The sequence below is a fragment of the Abramis brama genome, assembly GCF_963993115.1.
Source record: "Abramis brama genome assembly, chromosome: 14".
Taxonomy (NCBI): Eukaryota; Metazoa; Chordata; class Actinopteri; order Cypriniformes; family Leuciscidae; genus Abramis; species Abramis brama.
This window is the reverse complement of record NC_139976.1, coordinates 4100764-4112467: the sequence shown is the minus strand read 5'-3', so window position 1 is coordinate 4112467 and position 11704 is coordinate 4100764. Positions and strand designations below refer to the sequence as shown.

General features: G+C 37.4%; 1 protein-coding gene across 1 annotated transcript; it reads left to right on the top strand.

Annotated features, from left to right (window-relative positions):
- The first annotated feature begins 290 nt into the window (after nt 1-290).
- Nucleotides 291-10535, top strand: wbp2 (WW domain binding protein 2). Its single transcript, XM_084134945.1, has 8 exons — nt 291-466; nt 1748-1856; nt 2116-2251; nt 6832-6924; nt 7043-7189; nt 7273-7377; nt 7507-7583; nt 8958-10535. Exons 1-8 carry the CDS (start codon nt 408-410, stop codon nt 9003-9005), a joined length of 774 nt encoding a protein of 257 aa, XP_083991071.1. The 5' UTR covers nt 291-407; the 3' UTR covers nt 9006-10535.
- The last annotated feature ends 1169 nt before the right edge of the window (nt 10536-11704 follow it).

The following is an 11704-nucleotide window of genomic DNA, read 5'->3' as shown; positions in this document are numbered from 1 at the left end:
TTGGCCTATATAGACATATTAATATTGCCCCGATATTTTACGTGGTTATTTACGTTTTACCCAAGCATTGAGTTTGGGTCATTTTACAAATTAAACCTAGTGATGAATCTCTTATAATTAAAATTAATGTTTTTTTCCCCTCCAAACAGGATCTGATATTTGACGAGTCTATCTATCTATCTATCTATCTATCTATCTATCTATCTATCTATCTATCTATCTATCTATCTATCTATCTATCTATCAGATTAAAACAAACTGTTTATTTGAGAAGGTTCGGGAAACGTCTCAAACTAAAGCCGATGATGACGTCACCGGGGGCGTGGCCTATGGCGGAAGTGCAGGTGGATCATTGAGCTCCGCTCGTAGAATGTAGAACGTCAATTTTACGCTAACAGAAATCAAACATGGCCCTTAACAACAATCATTCTGAATCTGGAGGAGTTATCATCAACAACAGCGAAAGGTATTGTCGCGGATTCAGACTCAGTGATTGTTATTGCGTTATTATTTTTTCTGGTGCTGTTCTATTTCACGGATTTGTCCAAAATGACCTATTGAACTGATTATTCTATGTTATGTGTTCTTGTATGCATTGCATACTAATATGACTAGTACAGTCTACACAGTGTCATGTGTTGGATAACATCGCGTGAACCGTTAGATCACACCCATTCTATTCAATTTGCAATGTAATCAGATTGTCTGCGGTTTATGTACTTATTATATGCAATATTATGTTTAAACAATAAAAATTAAATCCATATTCAGTCAGATAAGTTGCTATCTATATAAAACATGGATCTTGCGCAGCTTTCAAAATCATACTATGGCGAAATCTGAGCTATGAATATTAATTGAGTCAAGCCCCCTCTTGTCTTTCAGCCAATCACAGCCAGGCGTTACGTAATTAATATTAATGAGCTAAGCCCTCGCCATAGTACGATTAGTATTTCTGTTGTGAACAAGTGCTGTGTGTAGTCGCGCTAGTTCAACAATAATCTTCTTATCCTTCTTCTAAAAGAAATGACATGCTCTTACACTGTTTCACAATGAGATTATAGCTAACTCCAGGAATGACATCATATCTCTTAACATTTCCAAAATAGTATACAAGTACACAAATATATTTGACACCGCGTCTGATATGGTCTTTTTCATTTATTTTAATTTCCTCTACATTACGTTATTTCTTCATTACTCTTAAAATAACCGTCTTCGTTACACTTAAATAAATCTTAAACTGTATTTCCTAAATTACTTCCACTATATTATTATTATTACTTTTATTATTTATAATAAAAATTATATTAATGTATATTTTTAAAAGGTAATTGTTATATATGTATTGTTATTTATAGTTAACTATTTTAACACTAGAGACAAATGTCCTTTGTTTGATGCTGGTATTCTTGAAAACTATAAACAAAAGTCATTCAATCCTAAAAACCTTCAATCAAGTTTTAGCAGAACCCTGAAGGTGGTTAAAAAACAACTAGGTGTAGGACTGATTAAATTTCACTCGGAACATTTCACAAATAATTACAAAGAAACGTGAAACACATTGAATTAAGCGTGAAATAGTAAAGACTGAAACAGTGTTTTATTGTAAAATGTACTCAATCTACTTGTTTTATTTACAACTTTGAAAAATCCTTTTTACAGTGTATAACGATGGCAAAGCTGGCTTTGATCATGTTGGCACAGAAAGTGCTGACTGTATTAAACCGAATGTGTTTTCCTACAGTGTCTTGATGTCATATGAGAATGTGGAGCTGGTGTTCAGTGACGCAGAGCACTTGCCAGAACCCTTCAGAAAAAGCAAGAAGGGAAGCATCTACCTGACACCTTACAGGGTAGGTGATGCAAGAAAAACAGTTTAGATCATCATGTTACTTAAAAAAAAAGAAAAAAAAAAAAGTACATAATCTTTAAACAAATATGGTAAACCCCAAACCTGAGCAATCCATTGTAGAGTTGATTGGCCTTTACGGTCTTGTGATTGGCTGTAGGATGCATCTGATACATACAGTTTTGATATTTGGTCTTTGTAAATAACCTCAGTTCTCCGCATTATGATCACTATTGTAACTGCTCATGTGGTTGGGTCTTTAGGTGATCTTCTTGACTAAAGGGAAGGACCCTCTTCAGTCTTTCATGATGCCCTTTTATCTTATAAAGGGCTGTGAGGTCAAACAGCCAGTACTTGGCGCAAACTACGTCAAGGGCACAATCAGCGCCGAGCCTGGAGGTAAGAACACCGGACCTAAATATAACACTGCTGCTGTGAGCAGTGAGGGAATGAACTCAATCACGGCCCAAAACTGAAACGAAATAAATAAATGTGGCATAGTGAAAGTCACCAGATTACAGCAAGTCACTTCTCAGATATTCAATCGGAGAAAACAAGCTCCAACCGTAGCCAACAGAGGTAACACACTGATCCGACAAAATGTGTCTGTTGCCATCGGTCGGCGTCTTCAAAAAAAGAGTCGTCAGATCAGAATCAAGACTCTTCTTGAGTTTTCATTTGGATAATCTGAAGAAAGCACACGAAGAGTCCTGGTTTCAGGTAATCTAAAGTTGTGTACTCGTGGCAAAGACTACGGCATACAAGTACACTAAAAGTGTGTAGGGTTGGGTATTGTTTGAATTTTAAAGATCCCGTTCTTCGTGATCCCATGTTTCAAACTTTAGTTAGTGTGTAATGTTGTTGTTAGAGTATAAATAATATCTGTAAAATTATAAAGCTCAAAGTTCAATGCCAAGCGAGATATTTTATTTAACAGAAGTCGCCTACAGCGAACGGCCCGTTTGGACTACATCCCTCTACCGTATTTTCCGGACTATAAGTCGCTCCGGAGTATAAGTCGCATCAGTCAAAAAATGCGTCATGAAGAGGAAAAAAACATATATAAGTCGCACTGGAGTATAAGTCGCATTTATTTAGAAATTTATTTCACAAAATCCAAGACCAAGAACATACATTTAATCTGGAAAGGCAAGTTATTTAACTACACAGTAGCACACAGAACAACAGGCTGAGTAGGTGTCCGGTGTGTTAACGCAACACATTAACAGTTATTCAGCTACACAATAGCATAAAGAACATATACCTGGGAGGCTGAATAGGCTAAATTAACATAAGCCAGGGAGTCCAACAAGCAAGTTACCAGTAAACAAGTTCAACAAGCTCCCGCGATCTCATTCCACATCACTGAATCCATTAAATTTTCTTCATATGGTGTCGCTTCTGAATAACTCCGCCAACTAGAGCGCCCTCTCGCGGCTGTAGACGGTAATGTTTTATCTTGGTTCATCTCAGTCTGAATTAATTTTGATATATAAGTCGCACCTGAATATAAGTCGCAGGGCCAGCCAAACTATGAAAAAAAGTGCGACTTATAGTCCGGAAAATACGGTACTTCCTTCTTTAATGACGTCACTAGAACCGTTTTGTGACTAACCTCCGCCCACAGGAATGCTCCCTCAACTCTACCGAAATTCGTACTTGCGCACTTCTTATAACTTACTGTGTTTACTCAGCTCTTACTGTGATTTTCTGAAGTAAAACTGACGCTTCATCTTTTGTGTGATGTACAATAAACTTTATTAAACTCATCAGTATATGTTTGATCATCATTCGGACCTGGTCTGAAACAGCAGACTTGTAGGCTATTAATAAATAATGGATACATACAAGCAGATGACAAATACGTTATAATATAGGGTGACCATACGTCCTGTTTAACCAGGACATGTTTGGCCACGATTTCGAGATCGCCCAAAATGCCCGGGATTCGGCTTTTGCTTTCTACCATTCATTATGTTTACATTATTACATTATTTGACACTGACACGTACGTGCCAGCTTTGCAGGTCATGCATTCTGCTTCACACAGATCCCGATCGAGACGAAAACACAGGAATTTTCTTAGCAATGCTAAAACGCACATCAACCGATCACTTGTTTAGCGTTCATGTAAACACTACATTCAGATTCACCAATCGGAATTAATTCAGTCCTACTGAATCAAAAGGTGTGCATGTAAACAAAATGAATGGCGACGATAAAGCAAAAGCCGTATCCCGGATATTTTGGGCGATCTCGAAACCCCGGCCGGACATGTCCTGGAATATGGTCACCCTATTATAATAACCGTAATTAAACTACTAAACTATACCTGTTTCATCTCTATACAGCACTCTGACTCTGTAGGCATTATTGTCCGACTCGAAATGAACACCGTTACTGAGAGTTTCTGATATTATCATCATTTCGTGAGATGAAATAGGCCTTTTTCACGGAAGTTAGAACGCACATCCGGTTCAGCGTTTGTTGTGTAAAGCGACTTCCGGTCGAAACAACAATGGCTGAAGCAACATCGTGGTGTCACTGTAGCATCCCTCATTGCACAAATAATAATCAGTGACTGACAACCATATTTGAGTTTTAATGCTTTTCCAAGCGATGACTGTCTGACAAAGAAGTGGATGCATGCTATTTGACACGTAGAGGTCCTGACGTTTAAGATCGCTAGAAGTAGCACGTTTGTTTGTAGCCGATGCTAATTACACTGCCGCTACTGGCAGTAGCCTACTAAGTTTTTTTTATATATATAATATACTATAAGATTTATTTTTTGTTAATAGGCTATCTTCATTACCTAGAGATATAATTAAACAAAGTATTAAACAAGTTAAATTAAACAAGTAGCCTAGTCAAAACACATCTAACAGAACAATATTTATTTTTTACATTGTGTTCTTATTTTTTTTTTTAATTAACGAAATGTCAATTTTCGTCTTTATAACAGAAGATACAATGCAAAAATCTTCAAGATAGCCTACAGCCTACAATCTTCAAATGTATAACGGATTGTCACCTATAATTGTCCTGATAGACTGAGCGCGAGCTCGTGAAGCTCCGCCCCCTGGGTCGTCCAACAGCAGCTTATTTGCATTTAAAGGGCACACACTAAAACAGAACAGAACGTTTTTCTGAGCCCCAAAAAAATGTAAACATGCTGTAAAAAATGATCTGTTGGGTATTTTGAGCTGAAACTTCACATACACACTCTGGGGACATCAGAGACTTATTTTACATCTTGTGAAAAGGGGCATAATACGGGACCTTTAACGATTCTGATTCTGCTTATCAATTCCTAATTTCGATTCCAATAAGGTAAAAATAAAAATTTAAATCTTAGTCTTATTGCAAAATATTTAATTGTAGCTGAATACTATGAACAAAAATCAACTGGCTAAAAACACTTACACAATGAACTTTTGCCAGTGGTTTAAAAATACCATAGTAAAAACAGCTAGCCTAACTAATATAAATTTCAAGCATTATTAAAAACAAGTAAACACTCAGTAATTAAAAAAAGAACAAATTAAAAAATGAGCAATCGCACAAATAATAACAACTGAACAAATATGCGATTGAAATAAATGTTTTAAGATTGTCAGGTACAGAAACTGTAATCAAATGTAAAATAACTGCACTTTATATAAAAAAAATGCATTACAAATATAGTTACAGAAGAGTGAATTTTCTCTGTCTTTTGTTGTTTGATTAACGTTATTATAGAGACGGCAGCAGGAATATTAGGCTGCTGTCACTTTAAGAGCTGCACGGATCCAATATACTGTTACACGTGATTTATTTGTCAACGGTTTACGTTCACTTAAGACATAACTGACTGTGTTTACGAGGATATTTTGAAATATTTTTGTGAGTATTTGTCCGTTCAAGTGTAAAAAGATGCTTATGAGAACTTCAGGAACAGTATATGTTGGAGAATTTTCCCTTGATTCATGTCTAAGTATGATGCAATGAAAATGACAAGCATGAAAAAATAGGTCCGAAAAGGATGAGAGAATGGAAAAATACCTAGTATGCATAAGAAATGTAAAGTGTCAAAATACAGTATGAAACAGAACACCATTATGTAAGGTTTTGGGATGTTTGACCAATAGAGAAGACATGTCTAATTGTGTCAAGGTCACCAGGTGTGACAGAGGGGAAAAGATAGATTTGAGGGTATCCATTGGAGACTTGATGATATGAAAAAGGTATAAAAAATGGGTGCTGGATACTGTAACTTCAGATGTCCGGATGGCCAGCCGGCTTCTCCTTTATTGTTTGTACAATAAAGTTAATTCTTCTGACCTGGAACCTCGACTCTGAGAAACTTCTTTGAGACCTGAGCCAAGAAAGACTTTGAATCTGCCACAACATATGAGAGGCAGTTTTCTCTCTGGATGTGTGTGCAGAACAGAAAACAGCGTGCAGGTCTTCTTGCGCCTGAATGGTTTAAAGTCAGATTAAAATGCACAGAAATGAATCGATAAGAGGAATCGAAATGCGTGTGTATGGCAAGCCGTTTTAGCTTAAAATGTACCCAGCGTTACTCGTCGTAATTGCATTTTTACTAGTAAAAATTCTAATTAGAGAGCTCTACAAATTAATTTTTACTAGTCATATGTCTCCATTGACTTCCATTCATTTTTAATTACGGAGCTCTACAATTGAATTGTTACTAGTAAAAAAACGCATTAAAGATATGTATAATTGCAGAGCTCTGTAATTTAATTAAATTATTATATATTACATATTAATTGGAATTGTTACTAGTAAGAATTGAATTAGAGAGCTCTCTAATTTAATCCTTACTAGTAAAAATGCAATTACGACGAGTAACACTGGGTACAATTTAAGCTAAAACGGCTTGCCATACGTGTGTCTTATCGAATCCACAGTTCTTGGAGATTTGGAGCCAGTTCTCGATATCCAACCCTAAAAGTGTGTTTCCGTCGCTGTTCCAGGTGGCTGGGAAGGTTCTGCAACCTTCAAGTTGATCTTTTCTGCTGGAGGAGCGATTGAGTTTGGACAGTACATGCTACAGGTGGCAGCACAGGGTACGTTTGTTTTGGACATTTTAACAGTTTTAAAATATAATTTGATTTAAAAAGACACTCTTTTTAGCATCAAACTGTTGATGTGATGTGGAAGCATTACCTCTCTCATTCATGTCAGCATCCAGAGGGCAACCAGTGACCGGAAATTTCGGCTGTCCTTACATGGCGAACGGGGCGTACGCTTACCCTCCACCTCCTCCTGCTAATGGCATTTATTCCGGACCCGCTCCTCCTGGATATGTCTTTCCTGGACCTCCACCTCCAGGTAATGACACAACTTATCTTTTCATGCGGATACACTGCTAAATAGTGCATTGAAACTCTCTGCTGTACACTTGTGTTCTGTAGGTGGCTCCTGGTTTGATGGACCCGCGGCCTACATGCCTCCTCCCCCATATACAGCTCCAGTGGACCAAGCTCCTCTCGACCCAGACCTGCCCAGAACCCCTGCAGGTATGAGCTATAACTCCACCAGTTACAGACGAGCTGTTTTAAGATGTCACTACTGTTTGACTGACTTATTGTTAATTGATTCCTAATTAATTTTTGCTCCCATTAAAATGACTGTAATTATTGTTCTAGCGGAGGCAAAGGCAGCTGAAGCTGCAGCGAGTTCCACTGCGACTACTTATGCTCCGATGCGGGTCTACCTGCCAGAGGTGAGTTCGCTAACCTGTTACTTGTTAACAGTTCATATAACCAAGTTAATTGTGTTAGGTCCAACCAGTTTACCAAGTCTATCCTGTTAAAATCCCCTTGTAGTCAATAATCGTATCCATTAAAACTCATCTTTGATCACCAAAACGACATATTTAAAAGTTTTCTCCTTGAAAAAAAATCTTCATGCCTTAAAATATCTTGAATGTAACTCGACACCCTTCACTCATTTAGTATACGTGGTTCTATGAATATGTAAATGAGCCCCGCCTCCACTCACTCACTCAGCTCAGAGATCCACTGGTTGACGATCACACGTTGATATGATCTCTTTGGTTCACTGCAGTTTTAAGGAGAAAATACTTATTTTTTAATAAAATGTACACATGGATTGTCTTAAAGCACATTAAAACATCACATAGACATATAAACAACATTAAAAGCTTGATTTTCACCGCAGGGGGATTTTAACAATCCATTTATAGCCAGGTCCAACCGGTTATTCAACCTGTTAGTAAAGTTCATATGCACCAAGTTAAATGTGTTAAAGTTCCTATATAACTAGGTATCTGTTAACCAAGTCTATCATGTTAACAGTCATAAATTGGTGCGTTCAAGTCATCTCGTATAGATCGTATTTACGAGGTGAATAGTGAACGCCACCACAATGTCGTAAATACCAGTGGGGAGCTCGGGATTTTCTCTAAGCCCCGATCTTTACAAGTTGAGGGCGTCACTGAGAAACATGGCGGATAAAGTTGGCATTGGCTTCATAAATTAATTAAAAACATAAAAAAACAAAGTACACCTAATGCACATTTCTTTGTTCTTCATTTTCTAGAACAAGAGTTTAAGAACCTTACTGTATTTTTGTGTAATTAATAAAGAGAAAGTACTCCGCCATCTTACTCCGACGAAAGTGACTTGAACGCACCTGCTGTCGCAAACACGACTTCCCACCTCGTACGTACGAACTTCCCAGGAGGACTTTAACCAGGTCCAACCTGTTAATGAAGTTCATATGCCCATATATAACTAGGTTCAACCAAGTCTATCCTGTAAACAAAGTCCACATATAACAGGTCCAACCAAGTTCATATATAATAAAGTTCATATGTAACCAAGTTAAATGTGTTAAAAGTCCATATATAGCTAGGTTAAATCTGTTAACCAAGTCTATCCTGTCAACCGTTCATATATAACCAGGTCCAACCTGTTAACCAAGTTCATATATAACAAAGTTCAACGTCCATATACGTTATAACCAGGTTCAACCTGTTGCTCAAGTCCAGAGTGTAGAGTTGCATCAAAGCAAAGAAAATATTAACCTGGGTAATAATTTGAGGATACTGTTTTTTTTTTCTTCTTTTCTGAAGGACAAACCCCCACCCTACTCCCCACCTGATGACAAGAAGAACCAGTAGACGCGTGTCTGCACACACATCCTCTCCTCTCTCCGTACCCTTCATTTCATCCTCTCACCGTCTCCCGCCACAGATAACGCCCACTTGAACAGACCAGTAGGGGGCATTAATATGACCTGGCCTGTGTAGAGGGACGAGAGACACACATGAATAAAACAACTTTAATGAATTCATAGCTCGTGAATGAAAGGGACCTACTGTTAAGATTTCCAGCCGGAGAGAAAATCCGACAGTAAATGATTGAGCTTTTCTAAATTTATTTATGACCTGATTTTGTATAGATTGATAGATTTGAGAGGTATTTTGCTAGTTGCACAAGAGTCTAGGACAAGGCCCAAAAAAACGTGGGTGTTCACATTAACAGCGCTTCATGCATCCGACTACATTAGATGCAAGATCCCCTGAGCTTCACTGGCTGTTGCTGCTCCACTTGTTAAACAAACACTCAAGCAGTCGTCTCAAACGCCTTTAAAAATGAAACACTTCCGGACACTTATTCGCTGCAGATCAATGTGAACGCCCCTCTACTGCGCATTCCGTCAAATGCATCGCTTAACTGACACTACTATCGTGCTGCGAGTTCCACTTCGGCTTCTTTTGGAATCATTTTCAAAAAATGTAATCAAAACAACTGACCATACCGTGTCTAAAATCTATGGCAAGCCGTTTTAGCTTAAATTGTACCCAGCGTTACTCGTCGTAATTGCATTTTTACTAGTAAGAATTAAATTAGAGAGCTCTACAATTCAATTATTACTAGTAACAATTACAATTACAAAGCTCTCTATTTAAATTCTTACTAGTAACAATTACAATTAGAGAGCTCTTCTAATGAATTTTTACTAGTCATATGTCTCCATTGACTTCCATTCATTTTTAATTACGGAGCTCTACAATTGAATTATTACTAGGAACAATTCCAATTAGAGAGCTCTCTAATTCAGTTGTTACTATTAAGAATGCAATTGCAGAGCTCTTTAATTCAATTAGCTCTGCAATTATACATATCTTTAATTTGTTTGTTTTTCCTAGTAAAAATTCAATTAGAGAGCTCTGTAATTGTAATTGCTACTAGTAATAATTGAATTGTAGATCTCTCTAATTGTAATTGCTACTAGTAATAATTGAATTGTAGAGCTCTCTAATTGTAATTGCTACTAGTAATAATTGAATTGTAGAGCTCTCTAATTGTAATTGCTACTAGTAATAATGCAATTACGCCGAGTAACACTGGGTACAATTTAAGCTAAAACGGCTTGCCATAAAAATCACCTTCATGTTCACTGCAAAGTATATCCAGATCAAGCTCGTTTCAGACCGTGTTTTCTGCAGCAGTGTGTACTCGTCTTGGCGTCTCTGTAGCATGCAGCAGCTAGATGCACTTTAACCCTTCATGCACCTTCAGTCTCGTTTATTGATTCATCTTTTCCCTAATTTATTTAATTCTACAATTAAATCAGTTACGCATGGTCTTGACTGTATTGTTATTTGAAGTGTATTTTATTAAAGTAAACATGTACACAAGTGGAACGATGCATTTGATTTGATTTGATAATCTTTTATGAATGTCTTGTGTTCATTATTTATGTACCTAATGTCCAGAGGGTTTCAAAAGCAGACAAAGAAGGGCACATTAATCGGTAAAAGTCTCTCAGGAGATCAACCTGTGAACAGCGGGTCCAGACGATACAGATTGACTTCATTGTTCCCAAAGGATGTGCTTTTCCAGTTTTCCATTCACTCATGTAGCCCAAATGGCTTGTGCAAGCATAGTACATAATTTTTCTAATATTCAGACAATCTCCCAATATTAAGCACAATTCTACCTTATACTAGTTAGTGCATAAAGTCAGACCTCAAGTACGCTAGAACAGGAATGAGTTCACTTAATTATGATCCCATAACGCACACAGTGCTCAAACACTCAATAGTTCCTTATAGATTGGCTATGTTCAGAATAGCAGTATGCATTATATATACTGTGCACACAAAACTTTGCCAAAAAATACAGTATACAGCAGAGTAAACTGAAAAAGACACTGCAATCCCATACTTTCAATTAAAAAGTGATAAATGAACCGCAATCAACTTTGTTTTTGACAAAATAACCTCATTTATGTGGGATAACTTGCAAAATTAAAATAGCAATAAGCAAAGCAGCATTACTGTTGCGTAACCAATAATAGTGTTTCGTATATGGCACATAGTGTGCAGTACGCAAGTACTCTATTATGAACACAGCCAATGGCGAGTATTAAGAGTATGAAATTTAAAGAGATATTTCACCGCTGGAAAGATGAATGTGTATTTAAATTGCATTTATGTAGTAGAAATGTGAAATTATTGTAGAAGTTGGTGCCTTCTAGACTGAGAAAAGCCAGAAAATGTATTTTTGGCTCATGTGGATGAAAGACAACAACTCCCAGAATGCACTTGCTTCGCTGCCATACGAGGACACTCCCAAGCCACGCCTACCGGTTACAGAGGGCAGTATCGGAAGAAATGATACAACTAGGCTACTAGTGACTCGAAACTGAAAAGACGGCGTTTTATCGTGAGATCCCCCTATGGGCGGGTTGAAGACATGCGGGACGAGCTCCTCCTACTGGCTGGAGTCTCTCGCCTCTGGACAAAAAAGCCTCAGATGACGATAAATGACGATTTTTGTGTCGTCAGAGTTTTTTTTCCAGACACACAAT

Excerpts from the sequence above, each read along its gene's own strand:
- wbp2 (XM_084134945.1), top strand. The coding sequence starts at position 408 with ATGGCCCTTAACAACAATCATTCTGAATCTGGAGGAGTTATCATCAAC. Across the intron at positions 467-1,747 it reads ATCATCAACAACAGCGAAAG|TGTCTTGATGTCATATGAGA; the intron begins GTATTGTCGCGG and ends GTTTTCCTACAG. Across the intron at positions 7,190-7,272 it reads TCCTGGACCTCCACCTCCAG|GTGGCTCCTGGTTTGATGGA; the intron begins GTAATGACACAA and ends TGTGTTCTGTAG.